At 39.3% G+C, this 27,770-nt stretch overlaps 1 protein-coding gene across 1 annotated transcript; it reads right to left on the bottom strand.

The window, feature by feature from the left end:
* Positions 1-1,928: 1,928 nt before the first annotated feature.
* LOC123036239 (sodium-coupled monocarboxylate transporter 1-like) lies at positions 1,929-27,143 on the bottom strand. Its single transcript, XM_044455332.1, has 15 exons — positions 26,793-27,143; positions 25,938-26,003; positions 23,899-23,950; positions 22,521-22,588; positions 20,707-20,861; positions 18,350-18,490; positions 15,598-15,727; positions 15,006-15,094; positions 14,236-14,348; positions 11,388-11,455; positions 10,654-10,740; positions 8,613-8,805; positions 7,472-7,606; positions 5,156-5,241; positions 1,929-2,098 (listed from the first exon to the last, which is right to left on the bottom strand). Exons 1-15 carry the CDS (start codon positions 27,141-27,143, stop codon positions 1,967-1,969), a joined length of 1,866 nt encoding a protein of 621 aa, XP_044311267.1. The 3' UTR covers positions 1,929-1,966.
* Positions 27,144-27,770: the final 627 nt, after the last annotated feature.

Raw genomic sequence — 27,770 nt, 5'->3', positions numbered from 1 at the left:
TAAAGAAACAACTTTGTACAATGGCACTATATTGTCATATGTATAAGTTCACACACGTTTATATGTGTTTCTTGGTCCAAAGAAGACAGAAATTTATTTTGCCTAAAAACTGATCTTTCAAGCAAAATCAAGTCTTCTATTTACATTTTAAATACAACTCCTGAGCATTATTTCCAATACAAAATGCTTTGAAACAAAATTTTATATACAGATGCTTTAATAAGTTATTAAATTCTCTGTATTCAAAAAGAAATTAGCCCATTTTAACAGGATAAATTTTGGCTGTGATCCAAAGAAAAGTTAGATGCACTTACATGCATTGAAATCAATGACTATAAGTGTGTTTAACATGTTCTTATATTACATTTCTCTTCTATCCCTATTTTCCTTACAATAAGCCCACTGGATAAGGTAGACTAAAAATAGGCCAGAGTCTGCCAGTGAACTTCATGGATGTGCAGAGATTCAAACTCAGAGCTTCATACTGAACTGTAATCTTATCATTACAAGTTTTAAATAAATGGAAAATGTAATGCACCATTTCCATTTAATTTGGCTAGTCCAAGCATCTGGTGGCACAAAATCAACCATGATTAGATCATATGACTTTTCCACAAATTACGTAACTGGAAAGCAGCAATTGGAAGTTAAGGTGCAATTTCAACAGCACCTTAGAAATATTTTTGTCTTTTTGATTGTGCTATCAAATACCATGGTGGAATTGCTTACTATATATGTCCAGATATAAGGAAGACTCTGGCGTTGATGTGAGCAAATGCCCTTGTACATTATAGGTGACAGAAAGCATCGCTAAGCTACCTTCATTCTGCACCATTGTACTTAAGGAAAGTTGAACAGATTCCACTATGTTGTTTAGGAAAATGTCTGGAATAATTTCTATAGGAATTTCTCAAAGTCTATAAACAGTTGCCCAAATAACATAAATCTATCCTAGATAATAGAAACAAAGGGATTTCTTTGTACAGCTGCAAAGTAACATGTACAAAGTAACAAAGTAAAGACTTAATTTCTTTGGAAAGTAGCAGATATGATTGTTCACAGTGTGGATCCTAATTCATACAGTCTACTGAAAAGAATCCCTTTCCAAGGGCAAAGGGGATTCCCTTTCTTCTCATTAAGGCTGCAGTCCCAAATATGCTTACAAAAGAAGCAAGTCCCATTAAACACAAATATGCATATTGCACTCTTTAAACACAGAAACATAGAAGCAGAGCAAGTCATAAAGGGTCTCCTGGCCATCTAGTCTGACCCTCAGCTGTTGCCAGCTCCACTCATGACATGTACCATAGCAAAGTAAAGTATGATTTTACATAGAGACATCTCTTACAATCCCCTTTCACATGTAAAAGGCAAATTACACTGCAAGCAGCTGCAGGGCTATGCCTCTGACATTACATAGCATATCTTGGCCCTGGCATCTAGTCTCCCTCAGCTTGCCTTGGCCAGCCTTTTGAGTAACTTCTCTTACCATGGTAGAAACACTGTGATTCAGATTTTACTTTTCCCTGTAGGAAATGCAAACCATTAACTAGAAACTCATACCTGTGTGTAAGGAAGCACAAGTACTGGAAAATATGCAGTGTAAACCTATGCATATCTACTCAGAAGTAAGTCCCACTAGCTTACTACCAAGTATGAAAGGGCAACCATGAAGCAAAATGATTTAACTTATCTTAGTTCTCACTGCACACTCACAGGGATTTTAATTTTTCAAATTTGGTTTCCATAGGTCCTGAAATTAGCAACATTATTATTTTTTCATTGCTTGCATTTTTTTCTGCTATCATTTGTCGATACAGTCAGCTATGATGTTTGGAATGACTTGCTCAGATTTTTTGAGGGAGTAGTTAATATTCTCCTAGGTACATGAGCTAAACTGTATTCTGCCTGCACAAACATAAACCTGAAGTAGCTGCCAACATAAGCATACAATCCAAGAAGATATTCATCTATGAACACCATTGACTTTTTCTTGTCTGTCTGTGCAATCCATTTCGATATGATTGAAAGCTGGATTTTCAATTCCTTCATCTGGCATTCTGAATGGCTTCCAGGTTAAAACTTTGACTTTTTCTTCCTGGAAACAAAAAAATGCATGTATTTTGCTCTTCAGCAATACTTCTAGGACAGTTTATAAAACACGATAACATATACAAACAAAGTAGAATAAATAGCAACATATTAGAATAACAAGCTTGCTGCAATAGAAGCAACTTTTCCTGATTGTTTAAATGATTCCATCAGTCAAACATGTGTTTTGTATGATTCTGCCTTTGAAAATAGTACAGAATCTTCAATGGTTCAGAATTCATTTGCTCAGCTGCTGCTAGTTAGAAACCAAGTAAAAATGCAATGTCATTTCTTAATTGACTTCCTATTATCATAGTCAATTCATTGTACAGCTCTCAACTTTTAAAGTGATAAACAGACTGGATCTTGAGCATCTCAAGGAGTGCCTTCACCTGCATAAGACCCATCTCCACAATCTGATGCTGCAACGCACCATTTTTAATCCAGCACTGCATATTACTGACTTTGGTCATGCCTGCCAGCAGTACACAACCCCTGACAGATTGCCCATGAGGAAATGAAGTCCCTGACAAACACAAGATCACTTTTAGAATTGGAAAACCTGCAAAGAAACCACCAAATGCCTTGTGGTTGAGAGACAAGGGCTGGGGCAGGGAAGGAGCAAGGACTTCTGGGGATCCCTGGACAGCCATACTGAGATTGCCTCCACCTCTGACAGCTAGATTTCACCTTGGCCCTGAGGACTGGGTCTGCTCTAAATTGTCACAGTATTCCTAAAAAAGAAAGTGTTTCTACCTTCATTTTTGGAAATTTCTTAGAAAATTAAAATAAGCACCTTAACTGACCAAATTTAATATGATTCCACATGCTGCAGTTATATCGGGAAGCAGAAATATAAAAGTTATTTAATATTTTGATTTTTATAAAATACATATATTTGCATGAGTGAGAAAAAGGATTTAAATATGAAAGGCTAGAAACTCTGTCAAACATGTAGAATGAATTAAAGGTTAAATTGAATAAATTATTTATAAACAAATAAATATTAAATACATTAAAGGTTAAAGGTACAGTATTGAAATATTAACCGATATAGCCAGGCCATGTAATGTCACCAGATAATTGCATGAGTTGATAATTTCATATAACAACATTGCACTGTTATAGTGGAATGACCCTCACAGTGATCTGCTAGAAACTGCTGTAACTTACAGCATCCTGCTACCTCTGTATGAATGAACTGGTATTACAGACAGTATCAAATGAGTTATATCAGTGGTGGCGAACCTATGGCATGGGTGCCACAGCAGGCATGCACAGCTCTCTCTGTCGGCATGCAAGCCAAGTCGCCCCGGCATCACCCCAACAGCCAAGCATCAGATAACAGCACACATAGGGGCCATGCGCATGCTTGGAGAGGAGTAGCGGCGCCAGGAGATGACGTCATGCATGACCAGTCAGTGTGGTGCCAAGGATATATATATATTTGCTTAGACTGGCTGTGAGTTGTTTTTTCTAAACTAAAACCTCAGTTTTCAGGTTTTATTTCAGTGTTGGCACTTTGCAATAAATAAGTGGGTTTTGGGTTGCAAATTGGGCACTCAGTCTCTAAAAGGTTTACCAGCACTGGGTTAGGGTTAGAAAAACGAGGTGTCCTGGCATGGTTTTGATGGTTGGAACGGGTTTAGAATGTACAGAAATAATGAGTTGTGCACGAAAAGCCACTCAAGGAAGGCTTTTTCAAAATCCTCTCTTCGATGGAACTTTAGCTCTGTATTAGAGTTAGTGGTGTGCACCAGAACAGGGTTAGGGTTACAAAATGAGGTGTCCTGGTATGATTTTGATGGTTGGAATGTGTTTAGAATGGACAGAAATGATTACCTGTGCAGAAAAAGCTACTCAAGGAAGGCTTTTTCAAAATCCCTGTCATGTGTGCTGACTCAGGAGAGTCTTTAACACATACACCAGGGAGAGAAGCTTCCCTTGAGAACTAAATGCCTTTAGAGGAGGATGTGTATTTGGTGCCAGAAGATAAAACGACACTCCCCTGCAGCACACTCCATGGGAAGGAAAGTTCAGCAGATGGAGGGGTTCAGGAGGGAGACAAAACAGTACAGCAAACATAGACCAATCTATAGGTTGCTGAGGGAACGATTGCAGTACCTGAAGATAAGAGTAGTTAGAATGCAGGGGAGAGCTTTAAGAAGCCGTTTGAAGATGCGCGTTCCCACAGACGCACGTGGAGATTGGGACAATTAGAATTGAGATTGATTGAGCAACGCAGAAGATGACCCAGAGTGACCCACCCATACAGGGGCAGCCCAGGAGGGTAAAGAGCGCCCCGTGAGCTGAATGCATTCAGAGAGGACAATTTCCTAGCATACGTGTTTGTACTTGAAAGACTGTATAGAATAAAGACTTTTGTAGCAGTAGCTGGACTAATCGCTTTCATTGGGAAGGAGCACCAGCCTCACAACAATTCCTCTCTTTTCAATGGAACTTCAGCTCTATATTACGGTTAGGGTAGTGCACCAGGGTAGGGTTAGGGCAGTAGTGGTGAACCTATGGCACACGTGCCACAGCGTGCATGTAGAGCCCTCTCTTTCAGCACGTGACCCAAATCATCCCAGCATCGCCCCAGAAGCCAAGCATCGGATAACAGTGCACATAGGGGCCATGCTCATGCTCGGAAAGGAGTAGCAGTGCCAGGTGATGATGTCACGAGCTGTGACTCGTTAGCCACAACTCGTCCGAGCTCTCACATGGCCAGTCAGTGCGCTGCCAAGGGGGGAGGGAGAGAGAGAGAGAGAGAGAGATTTGCTTGGACTGGCTGTGAGGTTTTTTTTTCTAAACTAAAACCTGTTTTCAGGTTTTGTTGTAGTGTTGGCACTTTGTGATAAATAAGTGGGTTTTGGGTTGCAGATTGGGCACTCAGTCTCTAAAAGGTTTATCGTCACTGAGTTATATCAAGGGCTTCCCTTATAGGAGTATAGTGAAACTATTTTTCAAAAATATATTTCAATAAAATGCCCATCCTAGCAAATTTACATCTCTTACCACCCAGAATGGATCAAATAGAAATAAAGTACAAAAGTATACATACTTGTTTAGTCTTCAAAAATGAGAAGTTAGACCAAAAATCCTCTTTGTTGAGCATGAACTTCCGATCAATGTTTTGTCGTAATCCTCCTGAAAAGCATCTACTTGGTTAGTGAAAGCTCTTCCAAAGAATGTAATTACAAACAGTTCATGAATGGACATTTGTTTAAAAAGTTCTACAGAGTACTACTACTTAGTGTGCAATCCTATGCATGCTTAGACAGAAAAAAATGTCCTACAACTCCCCGCTTCCCTGCAGCCAACTAAGGTGGCTAGGACCTGCTGTGAAGTACTGGGGGGAGGGGGGTGTCTTTCTAAATATGCATAGGATCATGCCCTTAGGGACTCAAGGGACAATGCAAGGAGCTACTCTGCCCATAAAATTGGATGGAAAAGATCATATGGAACCATTCAAGCACTGTGATATTTCTTTTTGGAAAACTATATATCCTTCCTATCTCCTTCAGTTAGAAACATCTCAGTTCAATTACATCAATGAAAGCATCAATTTAAAACATTAAAAAACAAATAAACAGGAGACTGCAAATAAAATGAAACACGACCAGGACAGAGTAGGGTACAAAATCAGATTCAAGTCAAAAACTGAGCAGGTCAAATGTCTGCTGAAGTAGACAGCTGTTTAATGCAGAACAAAATGTTATCTGGAAGGAAATCAAATGGATCTTCTAGGGTGGTATATTTCAAAGCCTAGATGTGGCAGGAAAGAAGCCATGTTGCCTACAATTTAAATTCAGATGGCACAGATACTCTCTAAATCATCTAAGAGCAGCCAAGCTCTTATGGGAACAGGTAGCACCACAATAATAACTACCACTTTGAATTATGACTGGAAAGGACTCTTCTACACAAGGCATTCATTGTGCATGCATAGTCCCTGCTGTATATAAATTCTTTGCCATGACTCTTCCGTTTACTTTGGCATTTAAAGAGCACTTTTGGCTTTTTTTTTGCCTTTTGGAGGCAGGGAGTGGGGAGCAGGAAAAATAACATATTTATTTGTTAAGGCAAACAATGTTTTTTTTTTTTTTCAGTTGTGCTGTTCCATTATACCACAGTACCAACTAGAGTTCATGTAGCAGAGAAGCAGGAAAGGACATGTTCTTTTTATAGTGCTCAGTAATGTAATACTATTATGTAATAATATTAATAATAGAATTTAGCTATTGAGCAGTACAGAAATAAAATAAATATACAGTCTCATGTTAAAAATGCTCTTAATTAGAAAGCAATTAGAAGGTACTGTGATGGCCCCATGGTCTAACTAATGAGCACCAGTCAGACATTCTTCAGTTGTGTTTTAATCCAGGGTAAATTTCTGGATACTCTTCAATTAATCCCACATAAAATGTCTTACAATAATCCAATCTGATGTAATTAAGAGATTTTTCTTCATGAAGTTGTTAATTTAGTGCATCTACCACTTTTGACATAGACTTGTGAAACAAGGACTACATGAGGACTATTTCTGTTCATAGTTTCTGCTACATATCCTCTAGGTAGCATAATGATACCATGGAATAATAGAAATACACAAGTAGAAACAGTGTTTTCTTGCACTTTCAGAAATAAAACCACACTTTCCCTCAATGAAAGTGCTATTTACAAACAAAAGCACATATGGGGTGGTCACAACATTTTATAAAGAACCTGCACAAAACTTTGAACAGGAAATGTCAAATGTACATGTAACTCATGTAGAAAAGCTTACAGAACATAGAGCAATTTGTGTACACTGACAATGCAATCTTGGCTTGCAAGTGAAAAGAAACAGGGTGCAATCCTAGCACCTCTGTCCTAGATGTATATAAGGCCACTGCACCTTATCTTATACATTTTATCTAAATGGCCATTTTAAGTCTGCTAGATAAAGTGCCAGGGAAGGGAGAAAAGAAGGCCCCAGTCTTCACCCCCACTGCCTGCCAGCATGCCCCCTTTCCCCTTCTGAGGTCCATTCCCACTCTCAGAGAAGCAAGTGCCACAGGTCTTTTTGTGCTGGCTGCAAGGTGCCTGCTCAGGCATGGGGGGCAGGGAAGGAGTCAGCTTTTGGAGTAGGAGCAGAGGACCTTAGGCCTGGGACTCTAAAGAATCCTACAGCCTACTCTAGTGATGCAGCCTTAATTAATTTGAAGGAGAAGGTAAGAAAGAACACTATTTCTAAATAGAAATTTAGAACAAAAAACTTCATGATGCTTTACATCCAGAAGATGCTTTATATACAGAAGAACAAGAGCTCTGTGCATTCAGATTCTTCTGAAAATACATCTTCATTTCAATAAAATCAAACTTGAAGACTAAATACCTGTTGAAAGGCTGGCAATTATTCCCACAACAATTGTGATTAGGGTTCCAAGTGTACTGAAGTATAAATAGGATAAGGAATACCAATAATCTGCGAGGATTGGTCTAGAGAGAGAGAAAAAGAATATATTTCCTACTTTTCCATGAAATGCATAGAAAATTTGACAATGGAAACTAAAATTTGTTCTCATTTTATTTCACTATCTAACTGCTACTGTTTACAAAACAATAATGAAAATGTATATAAAACAGGAACACTATCCTCTATGCAACAGTCAAAACAGAAGGGCCTTGGGCAAAGCCTAGCCTAAAAATGAAGCTCTTGCAAAAAGAAAGCACAGCAGTAGCTGCCTATTTATCACTGGGAGGAAGCACCACAACTTCAGAGTGGTCACTGAAAGACTCTGCCATTGTTGTCTCTGTCCATATCTGTCATACAGTGGGCAAAAACTATAAAGTCTGTTGGCTTGATCTTAACTGTAAAGTGGGCTCAGATGGGGAACATTATGCTTATAGTATGGAGGCCCCACAGTTTTAAACATGCTCCATTATGGACGCATCTGTGTCCTGCAAACATGGTCAGTTTGTGATTGTTATATGGTCATGGTTCATTGCCATTGTGAATGGAAGCAAACATTTTTAGGTGAACTGTTTTATGCCATGTTTATTCAGCAGGAATTGTCAAACCAAAATTAATTCAGTTTAAATTGATTTTATTGTTGTGTTTTAACTTTTGTTTATATATTTTATTCTGTAAACCACCCAGACAGCCCTATGAAATATGGGGTGGTGTACAAATGTAATAAATAAGCATCTATTTCCATCTATATAAGGTATCTTTAACATTACATATACGAAAAACAGCAATAGTAATAGAATGGAAACAATCAAATATCCAGTCTTTTCTCTGCTGCCTTGAACTGCAAAGCAAATTGTTGGTTCCTCTCCTAATGCTGGAAACAACGTAGTATCTGCTCAGTTGAGGGGGCTTTGCTTTGATGCTTCTGAGCAAGGTATTGTAACATTTTTCAACAAAAAACAAGAGTGAAGTTTTTTTCTAGGCCTGCATTCAAACTACCTTAAATGTGACAAATGTAAGCCAAGATTCATTAGATTTGTTATATACCTCCCAATGGCTTCACTTTGCAAGGGAGCTGTTAATACTGGCAGCGGTGTAGATGTCCAGTAGCCTTCTGTGCCTGGGTTGGTTATGTTACATCCAACAGTTGAAAGATTTAATGGCATGGTACTATGGGGAAGTGGCTGGTAAATCTGAGCTCCAATTCCAACCCAGAGAGAAGCAATAAATCCACAAGCGAGACCTAAAAATGCACCCTATAAAAGAAAAAAAAATCCTATTCAGATTTCAGTAACAGGAAAATACACAGGAAAATAAAAGAACCCACCACTCCTCCAAGCTCAATTACTGTTTGTAAGCACAGGACATATCATCCTCTTGCTACCATGTGACAGCTATTTTAAATGCACATTTGAATAGCATATTCAGGGCTAGGAACAACTCTTTTTTAACAAAAAAGCAACCAGAAGAGCCCTTGATCCAGTTCAGGGCAGGGTCAAGTGGCAGTCTAATTCATTTCCCCACCTCACTTTCGTGTGTAAAACTCCGTCAACCTGGTACTTGCTCACCAAGAGCTTTGGACATAAGTGGCATCATCAGGGAGGTGGTTTTCAAGAGCAAATAGCAGCCTCAGGGAAAGGAGTGCTGAACAAATGGGTTAAGCTGCCTCATGCTGCATCACATCCCGATCATGGGTTCCTGCAGCTACTTTTTGCTAGGAAACAAGCATTCTACATAACCTATGGTTTAGTTCTTACAGACGAATGGCACCATCTGTATAAAATATTTAATCCACAGAACTAAACAAAGCTGTTTGGGGGTGAGGAGAAAGTACTTAACTTCAGCAGACAGTATTCCCCCACCCCAACAATCCATGGGGTACAAGGTGCATATTTACAAACTTCTTGGGTTACTGCTTTCCCACTCCAGAACATTGTTCTGCTTATACCAAAAAACATAATCTTGTGTTCTAAGCATATCATATGTTATTTTCCTTTTGGGAAGCATTATGGCCAGGGCTTTTCTTCAGTGTTGCATATTTATGCAACCTAAAAACAGTTTTAAAATACAGTATTCCTGTCATAGAAATGAAAGGGGAAAACCCATCTATGCAAGTCTGTTTAGGCAGTCATGTGGAAAGGGGCAGAGTTCCTCCAAACATGGAAGTGCTAATTTTGCTAACTGGTCCAATGTTCACTGTTCAGTCCATATACAAGTATAGTTTCCTATAATAAGGCCTTATCTATACATTCAAAAATGCCAGTTGTAAAGTCTCTTGATGCTCTACTATTTTAGAATTCAAAGATGAGTTGCAGTGTTTTCCTATGTGAAAATTCCCTGCTGACAGAAAATGGATTATAAGAGAAAATATAATTTAAAAATCCTAACATAATTTGCATGCTAAAGTTCTAGTGCTCTATGTGCAAGGAGGTTTTTACCTATCTCCTGGCTACAATCATTCTGTACCAGCTGCAGTGATTGCTTAAACATCAGCATGTTTTCAGGCTCAAATCAAAGTGCTGCTTTAAATCTTTAAAGTCCTAAATGGTTTGGGAATAGGTTATACGAAGGACTGACTACACTGAGATCTGCCCCAGAGGCCCTGCTTATAGGTAGGCATGAACAATGGGGCTTCCTCCAGGATAACACCCAGCTGTAGAACGTCCACCCTGCTAAGCTGAATTTCATACTAATAGCACAAGCTTTTAAACTGGTCAAAAGCATATTTGTCTGGGGTAGCCTTTTCTTGATTTCCAATGCTACTGACATTAAATTATTAAGCTATCCTAAAAATGTGTTAGTTCCATGTCTTGTTTTCCTTTTAGTTTAAGTTGCTGTTGTATTACTGCTTTTTTATTCATACTGTAGTTTATCTTACCTAGGTTGCCATCTTTTTTCTGCTGTTTAATAACTGATTGGATTCTCTGATGTTTCAATGTACTTTATTAGAGTACTATAAATCACCTTGGGAAGGCTATGAACTAAAAGTAGCCTATTTATATATACAAATATCTTTTATATTTCATACAAATTTATCAGACATTAAATAAAAACTACAAGAAGCTGCTTCTCTGCCACAAAGAAAATACAGACTCACTACTTACCATGGAGTTGGCAAAGGGACAAAGGATACCCAAAGAGAATAGTCCTAAGAGAGGCCCACCAACCATGCCAAAGATGCTGAGAGCCGCCTGAGGAATAAGTAAAGCCATACATTGAGAAAGAAGTTCAATACTCAGCACTGGACATTTAAAATAATAAAAACCAACATCAAGCTTCACTGGAATTACTTTCTGAACATCATGAATATATGCTACCATAAACGTATACAGGTGGTAGTAAGCACTGTTTAAGAAGAAATGACTGATGAATGAAAAATAGTGATCCTCAAACTATTTTTCACTCACAATTTCCTTATGCCAAACTGTCTTTTTTGTCGAACATGATTTAAAAAGTGCATGTGCAAAGACAAACATAGATTTCAAAGTGGCAAAAGTTGTGAATGTCCCCTTTCTCTGCCAGCTACCATCTGCTCCTGAACATGCTTTAAAAACAAAATTTAAAAGGCTAATGGACTACACTTGCAATTTGGCTCTTGGTGGTATGCCCCGCTGATTTCAAGCAAAACAATTCATAATGTAAATGTGCTAAAGTTAGCTTAATCCAAGCATCTTACATGATACATTGACCAGTCAACGTGAAATTATAGATTGTGTTCCAGACTAAATCTAAAGCTGTGGTTTTAAAACAGTTTAAACTGCAGTCCTGGTACTTAACCTCGTTCAAAGCTATTGCCAAAGACAAATTAACATAAACTGAGAAATGATTGAACTCCTACCTGTAACAAACCACCAAGAAGTGATGCCACAGCAGCCATAGCGATGCATACTCCTCCATAAAACAGACCTAAATGAACAATCAAATCACAGTTTGAGAATTTTGGGACTGTGAGTGACAAACATCCATTCAATGCAGTAATTCCACCAATAACCACAGAGATGGTGCACAGGAATATAGGTTATTCATTGCAGGTTTTGCCATTTAGATATTGTTTTACACTGACTGTTTCACACACTGTGACAACCCATCACAGGTTGCTACCCATGGCAGCGTGTCATGTTATGCTAACCAAAACCAATTTCCTCCAGGTGGTTTGTCTGAGGGGGAAAGGCCACCCCAACAACCCATCAGTTGCCATAGGGGTTGCTTTACCCATGTGTTGTTAGCTAGTTAACCTAGTTCTGAACCTAGTTCTTGCCATGGGACTCACTCACCAACTGCGAGGTGCCAAGAGAAACCAAAGTGGGGGAAATGGTTCAAGAGCCTTGACTTATGCCAATGATTGCATCTACACAACTGTGTTAAAACATTTTTAATGCACACATTTTTGTGCACATTTTTTCCCAAAAATGCTGGGCACCCACAAAGGCTGCTTGTTGTTGCCTACATGTGAATTGTGAAAACTAGATGAACAAGTGTCTTTTGAAATCTCCCCCTCAAAATAGTTAAAACAGGAAAAACACCCAGACATGGAAGGGGGGAAATATTCATCCTTGCCTGGGATGCCTATGGGAGAACTGAAGGGGAAGAAGGGAGAAGATAACCCACACTGAGTCCAACTGTCTACTGTTCCAGGAACAACCCACACTATGCTACTTATTCACAGGTTGGGCTGCTGTGTTGTGCAAACTCATCCAAACCCTTTGTAACAAATCAAACCTTTTAGTACCTAAGACTGGACCTTTAGTACCTAAGGCTCAGAATAACCAAAATAGCTAAAAAATAAAATAAAAAAGAATGCTATAGTTGATGTCACTGAAGATTGCACTAGCGATTAACAAAGGCAAATATAGACTTAATTTATAATGCATAAAATGAACCATTTACATTCCTTACTTAATCCCCTATCTAAGCAGATTGTGTTGAAGCACCATCTTCTTTCTGACTGTTATTGCTGCACTACTGATACTTAGACAAAGGATGTAATACTTTCTACATGGTCTCTAGGTGAAGTAGTGACCATGTAGGGAGGGGGTAGATAGTAGTTTGCATGTATGAACATCCTCTCCTCCTGATAGAATATATGTACAGAATGGTACTTCAGTTATGCTCATCACCCACACAATGCTAATTTATAGTTAAGAAGTCTCACACACAAACACACAAATTGTTAGCCCAATAATTTATGCTCTGCAGGCGTTCAGAGATAGGAACCACTGCTCCCACTGGAACAGTATTCAGGAATGGCAATACTTCAGGAATATTAGGGATTATCCTGGTACAATAAACCCACCATTACCTGCCGCACCTGTATCTTACATATTTATGGTATATTATTTATTAAATTTGTTTGAGAGCTGCCAATTAGCTTCATGCTCTCTTAACTGATTGCCTGCTGTTATTTGTTGTTAATATAGTACAATTAATGTGCAGAGAGCTTTACAAAGTGTAAGAAGACTGCTCCAAGAAGAATATTTTAAAATACAGCTCAAGTAAGATAAGAAGTTGAAAGAAGAAGGGAATATATTTTACTTACTTATTTATTTAGAAAATTTCTATGCTGCCCCATTCGCCGAAGCCTTGGGGTGGCTCACAAACCCTCTGGGCGGCTCACAAACTTAGTGATTTAGACGTAGTTACAGTAGGGTACCAGGACTAGGGATGTGTGGGAAGTGTAAAGTCTGTATCTTTTAAAATATGAGTGAAGGATTGTTCTTTCTTAAGTGTAGAATCTGTATCTTTTAGAATGAATAAAGTCCTGTTCTCATTGTCTCATCCTCCCCACAAGATTTAAGAAACATTTTGGCGTCAAGTAAGAATTTTCAAGGCCACTTCGGCCTGTTGACCCCTTAGAAGGTACTGCGCATGCATAATAAGTTTATGAATAGTAAATGACACAGCTCTCATAGATAATAGGCTCATTAGCATGAACATGGGATGTATGAGCGGGATGGGGGAACATATTAAGGAGTAGTATGATATAGGAGGATGGGGAAGATTGTGACTTCTTAGTAACCAGCCAATGGCAAAGCGGGGATAGTGTTGAGCATGGGGAAAGGAATGTATAAAATCTCTTGTAAACAGTAAAAGATTACTCTTTGTTTCTCAGACTACTGAGGCATTGAGCCAGCCTTTGCAAATGCTTTTTGTATGGAATAAACTGCTTGTACCCACTTGCATCCTGTCTCAAGGAGTTTTAAATCTCATAGATGCAAGCCAGAGGCTATTTTTTAAGATGTTAAATTCAGTGTTATACACACCTAGGAGTAACCACCCCAAGCATAATACCCCTTAATTCTGATTAAAGATGCTACAAATGTATTAATTACTTAAATGTATTACATGATGGAGTGTTTAGGGATATAATTCTACTGATACATAGATATATCTGTTTGTAAGGCCTATGTAATGGGTTTTCTCTTAAACCAAATTTACAGTATAAAGTGGATTATACTAATCTGCTCATATGCCTACTTAACAGCAGGAAGCAAAATAATTTTACAGACTTGATGGTATATAAGTTATTGTAAGACATCTTTGCTTTAAGGTATTTTTGTATTACCCTAGTGATAATTTAGTATGCAAGTTCTGAAGTTAATGGGATCTTTCAAAATAGACCCCAATATATATGATAAGAGTTAACTCCTTAAGCTAAAATAAATTGAAAATATTTTGTATATACTTACTCATCCCCTTAGAAATCCATGACAATTTCCTTTCACTGAGTGATGGGAACTGAGGTTTAATGAGGTCTTCTACAGTCACTGCAGCTAAAGCGTTGATGCTAGAGGATACAGTACTACGAAAGACAAAGCGTACATTTTAATTGCACACCTGCCTTTAATGAATATTTAACTAGTAGTTTATTGATAGCTAGCATGGTTTATTATTTGCACTATTATTAAAATAACTAGCACAATAATGATGAAAATAAATTCATAAGCTTTACAATGATATAAAGAAGAAATTCAGGGCATCCCTGTGGCCTCCCAAATTTGACTCAGACCAGAGAATTTTTCAGAGCCCCAGCTCCAAGATCCTGCAACCCTAGTCCTGGGACTCCAAATACTTAGCCATGGCTATGCCCCATAGCAGCCAACATGGAAAGAACCCCACCAACTGCCTCTCCAAGGTCATAAATTGGCTTATGCATTAACTGGGGAGAGGAAGAGGCTGCAGCTGATGGCTTATACTGTATCCAAATGGAGCCATAACCTCCTTTCCTTCCCCTCTCTGAGACATTGTTCAGACAGCCAAAAATATCCACCTAGATGAAATGCAAGGTGTAAGGCCCAATAGCAGGAAAAATTGCTACTACTGCACGACACACTAGGCACTGGACGCACATAAGCCTAAGTTGATTAATCTACTCATTAAGCTAATTAAAGGTTGTTGTAACAATTTAGATCCATCATAAGCATGCTTTTCCCTTCCACTACATTGCAGATTAACTTACCTTAATGTTCCACTGTAAGCACCAGCCACAAAAAGCCCTGGTGTGCCAGGAAATTTTTGTAGAATGTCCAATACCAAGTATGGCATGAGCTGAAAAATATGCAGTATTAATAATTTTAATAATTTTAGTTTAGTTTAATTCCCTCCATACCCACACATAATTTTCTTATTTCATGTTATCTAAAGTTTTTTTTTACCATTTCTCTAAGCTGACAGTGACAACAGATAACTAAATATGTTGAAAAAAATTTTATAACATCATATCCCTATGCATGTCTATTCAGAAATAATTCCCACTGAGTATGGTATTCCAGGTAGGTAGATATGAGATTGCTGCTTGAATCTTTTTTCCCAGAATAGTAAATTCAAAGTCTAAGTGCTGCATTAAAATCTAGATTTTATTTATTTTTATTCTGTGAAACATCATCTAAAGGCATTGGCTCCAAATGCTTAATGTCCTTCCCTTACTGTCTTTGTGCTTACACCTAAGGAATTCATCTACTCAACATTACATCTCAGTATTGAACCCAATATTACAGTCCTAATTCTTTTTCTAGCTATTTCATTTATATTAGAAATTTGTAATACTAAACCTGGTCAGGTGCTGAAACACATTTTGCTGTCCAAGGATCACAGTCTTTATAAATAGAATACATTGCTAATCCACATAGCACTGCACATGCAAGAATTGCCCATAGTCCCAAGAGGTTTACGTAAAGAGATCTGTAAGGAAATAACAACATTTTCATCTTGGATATGTGAGAATTTATCACAGTGTTGTAGCATTATGCACTTATGTCATGCATTTTACCTGTATTAATCTCCTCTTGGGGCAGCCAAAGGAAAGAAAGTATCCATTAGATAATGAATAGATAGTACTGGTTTATCTGACTGAAAAAAGCAATTAAAAAGTCCATTTTAAGTCTTAATTTATTTGACTTAAAAAAAGCAATTTAAGCTTCCTAGCACTCAATTCTCTACCTCTGTCTCTCAGACTGAATCTGTGGTTAAAACAAGTTATTGCATTCAATCTGTCTGTAGTGAGCATCCACACCACTGTTGGTTCAGCTGCCATGATAGCACAGAACATTCACAATCTAATAAGCATTGATTCTGTGCAATGGGTTTTCTGCCACTCTTTCCCTAATGTGGCCATCTAGAACACTTAGGGGTCTGCAGCAGGCAGAGGGTGGGAACTGACAAGAAGGCACTCTTCTATGGTGGAAGTGTCTTCCATTCATGCAAAAGCACCTTTGGATCCAAGCTGCCAGTCTTGTTTACTCAGCCTCACATCTGGAGGAAGTCCTCTCCAACTTTGCTCTAGGTTTTGAGCAGACACAGCACACTGCTCCAAGCACATATTTGCACAGCAACTAGTCATTGGATAGTGCAAGTCCAACATACTCTTGGAGTGCCTCTTGTCCATTTTAATGATCAATCAAAAGCATTTCTCCATTGTTTTAGAGGTTTCAGAAAGGACGCTTGATTATCTTTTCTAGTTCCTTCATTGCTGCCCTCAGTCTTCTTCACATTTCTTGGCTGCAGTCTCCCTTTGAATTGATGACTGAGCCAAGGTATAGAAAATCTTCCATAATTTCTTCAATGTAACCATCAAATTCTATAATTTTTCTGTAGTCGTGATTTTCGTTTTCTAATTGAGGCCTGAATTTCCCTTGATTTATTGGATTTTCAGGAAAGGTCTCTTGTTTTTCCTCTTTTGTTGTTCTCGTCTATTTCTTTCCACTGACCATTTAATAGTTCTTTTTGCCTCTGTGATAATCACTGAAAACTTGCATTCAGTATCCTGACCCTATTTCAATCACTGTTTGCTTTTGTCTTTTGTCTGCCCTTAGCAACTCTGAGTGTTTTCTGTCATCTGTATAAGCCTTTTCTTTCTTTTTGCTACAGGAATTGTCTTTTAGCTTTCTTGCCTAATAATGGCTCTGATTTCAGTTGTTCTGCTTAAGGTCAATTAAGCTGAGTAGTACAAATCTGTTCTTCAATCAGGCTAATGGATCTATAATATTGTCTCCAAGTTTTTCATAGGCTTTCAACTGTACATTATCAGAGAAAGGGCTCAGAACTCAACCTACCATAATCCTATCTTAAATTCTATCGGGACATATAGTCTAAATTCCAATCACAAAGTTCTATTTGCTGATTAAATAAATTAAAAATGTGTCCAATTTATCCTATGATATCTAGTTCACATAAAATGGGAAATATTTGTCAACATCCAGGTTGTATTCCAAGAGTTGCTTTTCTCTTTAAAAGTTTGAATACAGCATGATACGCAATCAACAATATTTGTGCCTACAGAATGATAATGTGTTTCATGGTACTCTAGAGAACATTTTCTTCAAAATTTGATACAGAATTGTTAAGATTTTGGTAAAAGACTGACAAATTTTGGTAAATATGTTTGTGGTAAAAATGCTAATAGTATTGTTGTCATATACACAGTGGTAGTATCCATGAATGAATCACTTAGGATGAAGTTCTCCATGTAATAATACTAAACTAAGAGAGCAATCCCATGCTCTTGACAGGGTACTCCAAGAGAGGAGTGTTCCATTCTCTCCTGTGCTCTGTCAGTTCTTGCTGCCAGGGCAAAAGCCAAAAGGGAGGTGGGAGGTGGGACATCATGTATTTTACTTTCATCTGTAGATAGATTGGAGAAAAATCTATTCCATTGATAGCAATGAGAGGGAAATATTTAAATGCTTAAATGATTTACTGCGTTAGGGGCATTATAAGGAGCTGGGAGGTCTTAAGATCCCTTGGATCCTTAAACACTTCCTCTACTTCCACTAGAATGCCATTGACATGCCCATTTTCCATCCTCATAGAGGAGGCAACTGCAGAAATTTCCATGGAGGCTGGCCTGAGCCAAAATAATATTCCAATATTGGAAATGTTCCTTCCTTCACCTGTCTGCCACTTTACTGTAGGGGGAGGCTCTGCACAATCCTATGCCCCCAGGAAGCTGTACTGGGACCATACAACCACTCTCTTAAAATCATTATTACTAGAAGTTCTGCATAAGGAAAAAACTGAGCAATTTAGTATGTAACACATCAAAAGTGCATGTAGAAGTGATTGGATCACATGCTAGGATACCATTTACAATAAAGAAGAAAGACACACTGTGAAAGATTACTATAAATCATCATAAACTAAATAGTGACATGTATTTCTTTTTTGCATGGCTCATAAAGCAGAAAGCATAGGTTATCTTTCATTACTCTATTTTTATGTGTTTGTAATGTCAAGAATGCAATTTAAAGTGAAATGTTTTGTAGAAACCAGATTCTAGCAAGAGGCCATAACAACGTGTGGACTTACAGTTTTGCTTGAAATCTTGTTTTGCAGGCAATGTATCGCTGAACTTGAGACTGGCTGACCCCATATATACCAAGCCAGGTAAAAGTCCCACCTATAATGATTGTCCAGAAAGTGTGCCTTTGCAAAGGATCAGGATTAAAGCTAAATTGAAGAAGAGGAAAATAGAATTCTTAAAGGACTTAGTGTTATATGGTCCTTTAAACTCTTTTCACATTCACTTTCAATGAATATTTTTCAAACTTAATTTGTAAACATATTAACAGACATTTGTAAAATATTAACTGAAACAATCATGGTACACACATTTTGAATGTCATATATTCAAATAAGATAAGAATATTCAAGATACATAGATTCCTGAGGAATAAGAACGTGTGTTATATTCAATGTGACTTTGCACTATTAGAAAGTGCTTGCACTTGCACATGCTGGGGCATTCAATGTTCAATTATTCTCTGCTTCACCCCTTGCAAACATGCATGAGCAGAATATCTTCTGCTGGTGTAAAACCACCAGTAGATGCAACACCATGTATTTTTCAGTGCTGTTAGTTCAGTACCAAAAATCTTTGAAATGTGTAAAACAAACAAAGAAGACACTGTAATCCAAACCTTCCTGAGACTGAGATACATTTGTGACATGCACAACATGTGACTGATGGGCAATTAAAAGCCCAGCATGGAAAAGGCTATACATATATAAATACTTCTTGAACATAAATTCTGTTTATTCCAACAGATTATTGTATCATATTATATTCCCAGGTCCATTCCCTCCCTTGGAAATGCCTAGCTACAGTTAGCCAGTCTTTCATGGATAGCTAGAAATAGACAAAAACAACAAACATTTTTTGCACTGGTTACTGGACAAAGAACATCATGAAATATATCAGTGTCCAAAGGCTGCTGCAACTGAAACACATCTAAATAATTGTGAAATTGCTCTGCAGACCAAATGGAGCCCAGACTATATTTAGAAAACTCTGCTTGCTGATATCTATTATTGCTTTGCCACCATTAGTGCCATATCATGTGCTCTAAAATTAGGCCTGCCCTTTCTTCCATTGGACAAGTCTCTTCTGTCACGGCATTCAAGCTGTCAACCTTGCTGCTTCATCACAGGCAGCTCTCTGCCCATCACCAGACTTGAACAGGTTCTACTTAGTAGAGTGACTTCATTAGTGCTCTGATTTCCTCCCAGCTGACTGACTCTGTACTGTTAACACAAGACCCCCACTGAAGTCAGGTGAATTTTTCAGCATGGCATGGACACAAAAGTTATTTTTTATGTTATGCCTTTAAATACATTTGTGTTTCACTTTATATTTTGACTGCTTTATGGAATGATGTTTTGTTTATAATCCAAGTAGAAAGCATTGGTAATTAGGTAATAGCATTGGGTAACGTAATAAATAAATAAGCAAGCAAGCAAAATTAAAAAAAATAATACAGAGGTACTTATGTTTGACTTCCACTGACAGAAGACAGTGGAACATGAATGGATTTAACTTCTGATAATCCTGTCTCTTTGAATTGTGGTGCTGGAGGAGACTCCTGCGAGTCCCTTGGACCGCAAGGCAATCAAACTGGTCAGTCCAAGAGGAGATCAACCCTGACTGCTCTTTAGAAGGCCAGATACTTAAGATGAAACTCAAATACGTTGGCCACCTAATGAGAAGGAAGGACTCCCTGGAGAAGAGCCTAATGCTGGGAACAATAGATGGCAAAAGAAGAAGGGGACGGCAGAGAATGAGGTGGTTAGATGGAGTCACTGAAGCAGTTGGTGTGAGCTTAAGTGGACTCCAGGGGATAGTGGAGGACAGGAAGGCCTGGAGGAATGTTGTCTATGGGGTCGTGATGGGCCGGACATGACTTCGCAGCTAACAACAACAACAAATCCTGTCTCCTCTCTCCTTTAGTTCACATGCCTCCCCAAATGCAGAACAGTATCAGATTGGTATTGGTGGTGGAAAATTGCCTCCCTTCTCTTATGCAGACAGATGTCTCTACAAGTTGAAAGGGCTTTCCAGCACTGATAGGATACAATCCCTGGGATCAGTGACAGGATTATAGTTTCCACTAATTAGGAGAAAATAACTGATTTTCCACTAATTTTCTTGAAATCTCACAAGCAAGTAGTGTCCAAGTTCTAGGTGCCAATGATACTAATATTATGCCAATGCCATTCCACTAGCTTCCACTACTCTCATATTTTTGAATAAGGTGTAGGATTTGGGCACATGTATACTACTGGAAATAAATGCCACTGACTACAATGAGAAATAAAGCAAATAATGTTTAAGATTTCATTGTAAGAGTCTTCTTCAGTACTGTAGCTCAAACAAATTAAGAACTTACTCCCAGAAATTTAATCTTCCTCCATGGTAGGAATCATTTAGTATATGTCCAATACCGCCTTGAACCACCACAGCACGTATAATCACTGCGGAAAACCCAGCTATCATGATTCCAACTTGAAAAACATCTGTCCAAACGACTGCTTTTAGACCACCCTGTATTTAGAAAAGCAAATATAGGTTAATATGCAAGCAAGTTAATTTATTGAATATATATTTATATCCTGCCTTTTTCCTGCAAGAAGCCCAGGGCAGCTTACATAATCCTATTCCTGCTTTCCGTCTTATCCTCACAACGATCAGCCTAAATCTGACCAAACATGGGTAAGAGCTCATTACTGAGCCTACTCCATGGTGGGATACTTTTCTGGGTCCAGATGATTGAGAGTTCTGCCTCCATCAGGCCTCTCCTGAAAGCTAGCCTAGACCCAGAAGACATTAACAAATATAGGTCTGTGGCCAATGTTCCCTTTTTGGGCAAGGTGCTTAAGTGGATGGAGGAAAACATCTGGATTCATTTCAGTCCTGCTTCAGACCTGGTTTTGGGACATAAACTGCTTTGGTCACCCTGTGGGATAACCTTTGCTAGGAGAAAGACAGGGAGAATGTGTCCTTGTTGGTTCTCCAGGACCTCTCAGCAGCTTTTAATACCATGATATCCTTCTGCATAGGCTGGCTGAGTTGGGAGGTAGAGGCACTGCTCTGTAGTGGTTCCATGCTGCAGGGTTCCATCATATCCCCCATTCTGTTTAATATCTACAGCAAACCACAGAGAGAGGTCATCCAGAGGTTTGGGCTGAAGTGTCATCAGTAGTCATGCTGATGACACTCAGCTCTACTTCTCATTTACATCTGATCCAGGTGCAGCAATTTCAGTTCTGAACAAATGCCTGAGCAGGGTGATGGACTGGATGAGGGCCAATAAATTGAAACTTAATCCAGACAAGATGGAGGTGCTATTGGTGGGTGAAGGGTTAGTCTAGGGGGAATTTATCCAGGGGGGTGGGGCTGCACTCCCCCTGAAAGACAAAGTACAAAGCTTGGGGATGCTCCTGGATCCAGAGTTGTCCCTGGAACAACAGGTGGTATCTATGGCCAGGAGCACCTTTTATCAATTGTGGCTGATATATAAACTGCATCCCTATCTGGATGGGCAGCACCTAGCAATGGCAATCCATGCACTGGTAACCTTTTGCACTGGAAACTTTATGTCTAGATTACTGCAATGTGCTTTATGTGGGGCTGCCCTTGAAAGCAGTCTGGAAACTTGAGCTGGTACAGAACAAAGTAGTGCATCTGTTGACTGGGACAGAACAATTTGAGCATATAAGCCCTGTTCCTTATCAACACTTTACACATTTTTGAGCCAGGTCAAAACCCTTTATTCAGCTATCATTTTAACTGCCAATTTGAGGTTCTGGTTTAATATTGGTTTTTATTTAATGATTGGTTGCTCTGGTCTGATGCATTAGGTATCATTATTTTATTTCCTGTTATGGTTGTTAATTGTTGTATTTGGATATGATTTCATGGAGGATGTACTATGTTATTTCTATTAGTTGTAAACCATTCTGAGAGAATATGCTGAAGGGAACAGTCTATAAATACCTCAAATAATAAATAAACAAACAACCCTGTGAATTAGGTTAGGCCAAGAGTCAGTGACTGTCCCTACCTAAATGGGGAAGTGATGTACAAATGAATAGGAAAATGAAGAGATATGATGTTAAGAAAAGTTGCATTTCAATTCTTTATATTTATATATAATAAGGTTAACCAGGAAACCAGAAATTTAAAAATGAATGGCAGACATACCAGTGTACAATAGAATGTACAAACTATTCCTGTTGCAGCCACTGCACCCCACAAGTCAATCCCTGTAACTAGAAAATAGCAACAAAACGAATGTAAGGGAAGAAGACTTAAAAAGCAACATTCGTGTTGTGGTAAATGTTTGAACAAAGAATAGAAGTGCTAGACATCATTCTAAGAAATAACAAGTCCTAATAATTGCTTTGTTAGATACCTGTTGGAATAGATTAGTCTGCAGCATACAGCAAGACTGTGCAATTGACCGCTATTAAGTATGTTAACTGGAACCTCTTATGTGCAAGGGCAAGTATAACTGGTGCTGTCAATAAACAACAAGGCTTGTGAGTTCTAGAGGCACCTGGCTTGTTGCTCCTGGAACAGAATTCTATATTAAATCGACCTTGCTCTGCTTCACTAATGGTAATTCTGATGTTCATAACATCAGACCTCTAATGGCATACAGTTCACTTAGTAATCTTCAGTTAATGGCAACTAGAAGCGCTGTCTTCCAATATCTTCATTTAAACTGCACCAGAGAAAAAGAGGGAAAACTGACCATGCAAGTACTATCATCATGTTAAACTATGATGAGTCTATGATAAACTACAATGAATCATTAAGAATGACATCTGAATGTGGCCATTACAGCTGACCAGACACTTGATAACCCTTCTTTTTTATAGATCACCTGGGCTCAACAGAAAGGAAAGGAGAATGGCCAGATGCAAGTAAGTAAAACAGCTCAACAATCTACATATTTTCCACAGCTGTAGAAGTCTATTTTTCTGTATAGTGCATGGCTGGGAATGATGAAAGTTGTAGGCAAACTCATCTGAAAAGTGAGCTTTGAGAAGCACACAATGCAGCAACCTTTACAAAATTAAGGAGATCTGATTGGAGATGAATTCTAAACCCTCTGCAATTGTCCTTGAGTTCTGTTATGCCAAAAATGTAATAACACCATTAAATAACTAAACATATACAATATGTTTGAGCTCTGAACTCCTTGGTGCAAGACATGCCTTGGTACATACTACATGTGAACTGATAATCATCAATATGTGCTTCTCAAGCCATGACTAAATATTTTCTAGATGGATTTCCTTTAATAACCAAGTCAAACCCTGATTCCATAATACTTGGAACCCATAATGTGTATGCTGCTTATAAAATTAAACTCCACTAAACTCCACATTGAATTTAGCCACAAATCTCTCTTCAAGACACTTTCAGTTGTTGTTCTGTTAGCATTTCAGTTGCACAAGTTTCTGAAGTCACTAGACATTTTGGAAGGCTTCACTATTTCTTTTGCATGATATGGTACATGTGTTGATATTAAAGGGAAACATGGCCTATGTTACTATATGTTCATTCATCTTACCTTGATTTAAAGCTAAGGCTGGAGCATAAATGACAATTCCAGTGTATAATATCTGGAAAGAAGACAGATACAAAATGTATGAGTAGGGAAGCAATCTTACTAAAAGGCTTATTTATTTGCAGATATTAATGTAGGTTTTTAAAATTCTGGTCGTCATTTTTACTTAAGTTCCTTTGGATTGGGTAGCATGAATGCAATTTTACATGCTGCACCAGTAATAATCTTCATGCAACATATTTTAGAGGAATTGTTCTTCTGAAGTGAAGAACAATATAAATGGAATTTGTTACATGCCATTAAAAAAGATCTATTTTATTTATTTATTTATTTATTTATTTATTTAGCAAGCTTCTATGCCAATATATATGTCCAGATGATTCATACAGAAATCCAGTAAAGAGTGAGTAGCTTTCATTTGTAAGACCACCATGGTGCAAACATTGCCTTGACTATTATGAAATGTTAACAAATGTCTTCCATGAACACATAAACCACAATATGTGTGTTCAAGAACACATGGGTTTAAAAGGCTTTTTAACATGGCTATGAATCTTGGCAACTTGGTCCCAATGAATGTGCACACATATATACAGGTCTATTCCAATGTATGGGTATGAAAGCTGAACAGAGAAGGAAGCTGTAGGAAGAAAACTGATGTACTAGATGAGAGCTTTGCAAATACCCTGACTGAGCACCTCATGAGAAGGTAAAACTCCTTGAAGAAGATATTCATGGTAGGGAAAGTTGAAGGCAGAAGAAGAAAAAGAAGACCAAACATGAGATAGACTGACTCCAAAAAGGAAGTCACAGCCTTGAATTTACAAGAGCTGAGCAGGGCAGTCATGGATAGAACATCTTGGAGGGCTTTCATTCACAGGGTTGTCATCAGGAACAATTTGACAGAATGTAAGAATTGCAAAACAGGGAAGTATTGAACAAAAGGAATATAAAATATACACAATAATTACCCTTAGAGATTACATGCTAATTGACACTGAATGGACTGACACTAGTATCTGAGGCTAGGGTATTATGTTAATACCCTAAGAAGCTAGTTCCAAACAGAATACCTCTTCCCTCTTCCCCTTCCCAGATTGAAATTGCCAACATCCTGCCTTTGAGGCCAATCCTCTTGCTTAAGAACCAATTGCTTGGAGCATCTGACATTTCTGAGTTAGTCTGCCACCTTAAACTGGTGCCAGGCCTTGAGATTAGCGATGGCTGATCTTCACTTCTCTTCATTCGCATTAATCAATTACTGTGTGACTTATTTCTGAGTCCCCTCAGAAATACAAATCCCAAACCCTCCTCCTTATCTGACTCAGAGGAACAATGGGTCCAATCCCCAGAGTTGTGTGATGTGACAAATCCAAGTTGAGCAGATGTTCCCCATGTCCCATCCCACATTATTAAGAATGGTCTGCCAACCATCCTGTTGTTCTTTCCAGGAGGCACAAATGACTGCATGGGGAAGGAGAAGACAGGAGACTGTATATCTGTGGATTTCCTTAAGTTAAATATGCTAAGAACCAAGCTAGTGTTTTCTGAAAGAAATGCTGATTGGGAACCATACCACCTTACAGAATGCAATAAAATGTCTGTAAGAGGCTACCAGCTTTTTCTCACTGTACTGCACTTAAAGCTGCCTACATAGTTTGATTACTTAAAGATCTATGTGTTATTTTGAGTAACAAAACTCCCAGTAATTTCAAAGGTATGAGAATTACCTTTTAAGTTCCCACCTCATCATACAGCAATATAAATATTCCTCACAATATCATGCCTATGATTTCTAAAGTCAACATTATTGTACAACTTTACACTAGATTAAGTCTGTAATCGTGCGCCCATTGAGCTGGGTATAATGACTGGATATAGAATTTAACTGTGGTGGAAATTACTTCTGAATGGCCATGCATTGGATTGTGCTGTAAGTGCACTTTCATGCCTAAAAATGCATTCTACTATAAATAGTTAGAAAATGATAAAAGTTGCTTTAGACATCACAGATATTAAGAAATGTACAATTTTTTCCTCACCGTCAGTATAATGAAGAGTACTGTCCCACACAGACGCAGATATCTATTAAATCGAAGTTCTAAATACTGCAAGAAACAATATTTACATACAATGTTTAAGTCATTTTGAGACAACAATATCTTATTAGAAAAGTTCATTTTTATCTGGATTATAAAAAGGGGTGCTTTTCCTTCCATTATTTGACTAATGCAAATTAGTATTTTTTCAACCTGCTACTTTAACTGTACCTAATAGAAATAAACATTTCATATCAAGGAACCAGCGCAAACATTGTAAGCACAGTTATGCTATGTGAAGATTTCTGATAAGTCATTTATGGGGAAAGAAATGCCTATTGTCAAGATTTAACTACTTTCTTATTAATAACATACAAATACGTATAAACCAGATACCTCCAAGTTGAACTGGTAGCGTTAACTTGGCGATAGACTCTTCATAAACCAGCTACTTGGAGTAAAACTGGCTAATGATGCTATGGAAGGGGTTTGTAAATAAATCTCATGGTATCATTAATTTGGTAGCTCCGTTGATTTTTGCTATACTGAGTTCCAGATGAAACTATCAGAAAACTATGTAAAGTTTATGGATGAAAAGAAGCAATAACAATGCGATAGTGTTTCTTTACATCCTTAGAGATAAGGGTCCCTGTGTGAGGCCATGACTCACAAGTTAGTAGGAAGGCAATAACAATGTGATAGCGTCTCTTACATCCTTAGCTATAAGGATGCCTGCGTGTGCCCATGATTCACAAGTTAGTAGGGGGCAGAAGCGGGCACCACGACTGCAGAGCCAAGCGCTGATCTTGGAAGCAAGGCTGAAGCCCGAGAAGGGCAACCCTGGTCCCTCCTGCCTACCTCGTAGGTGCTGGTGATGCCCAAGCGGTAGAAGACGGGCAGGAAGACCTCCGCGCTGAGGATGACCACCAGAGCGTAGGTGATGGCGAAGACGCTGAACCTGGCCCCGAAGCGGTAGACCTCCGAGGGGGTGCCCAGCACCGTCACGGCCGACATGAAGCTGGCCGTCAGGGACAGCGCCACGGGCACCGCCGTCATGCTGCGGCCCCCCATCAAGAAGTCCTTGGAGGTGTTCTGGCCGCCCCCCGCGAAGGCGTAATAGATGCCGATGACCGCGGAGATGGCCAGCATGGCCCCGAAGACCACGTAGTCCCAGGTGCCGAAGCCTGCGGTGACCGTGCAAGCGCTCATGGCTCCGAAAGCAGCGGCGCAAGCCAGGCGCCTCCCAAGCCAGGACGGAGAGTCCCGCTCTCCCTGCCTGACCGGTACAGGGAACTGCGGCTGCGGCGAGGTCGCTCCGCGGAGAGCGAGAGCCGACCCGGCTTGGCTTGCGCAGCGGCGTCGCCTTCGCCGCCTCGCCCTTGGCCCTGCAGGTGCAGGTGCAGCAGGTGCGGGACCCCTCAGCCCGCGCGCACCGGGCACGTGCTCTCCCACCCCTCCTTCCGAGCGCCCTTCGCCTCCCGGAGTTCGGCGCCCCCTGGCTTGCGAGCCTTGCGCGCCCCTTTCCTTATCTCGCGGCGCCCTTGCCGCTGTTCGCCTCTCCCCGCCAGGCGCCGCTTGTGGCCCCGCCGATTCTCTTTCCCGGAGCTCGCTGCCTCTTCCCTGCCTTCCGCGAGCTGGCGCCTCTGAACGCTCGTCTTCGAGCGAGCGCCGTCGCTGCTGTCGCCTGTTCCCTCGGAGCGGCTGAATCCTTCGGAGAATGCCCTTCTCCTCCTCCCGCTCACCTAATTGCGAGCCTGCCTCCTTGGCTCTTCCTGCCTGTGGTTGGACTTAAGACACGAGGGACAGCTCCCTTAAACTCCCCGCCTCGAGAGTCAT

This window comes from Varanus komodoensis, unplaced genomic scaffold (assembly GCF_004798865.1).
Source record: "Varanus komodoensis strain SLA01 unplaced genomic scaffold, ASM479886v1 scaffold8, whole genome shotgun sequence".
Taxonomy (NCBI): domain Eukaryota; kingdom Metazoa; phylum Chordata; class Lepidosauria; order Squamata; family Varanidae; genus Varanus; species Varanus komodoensis.
This window is presented reverse-complemented; position numbering and strand designations above follow the sequence as displayed.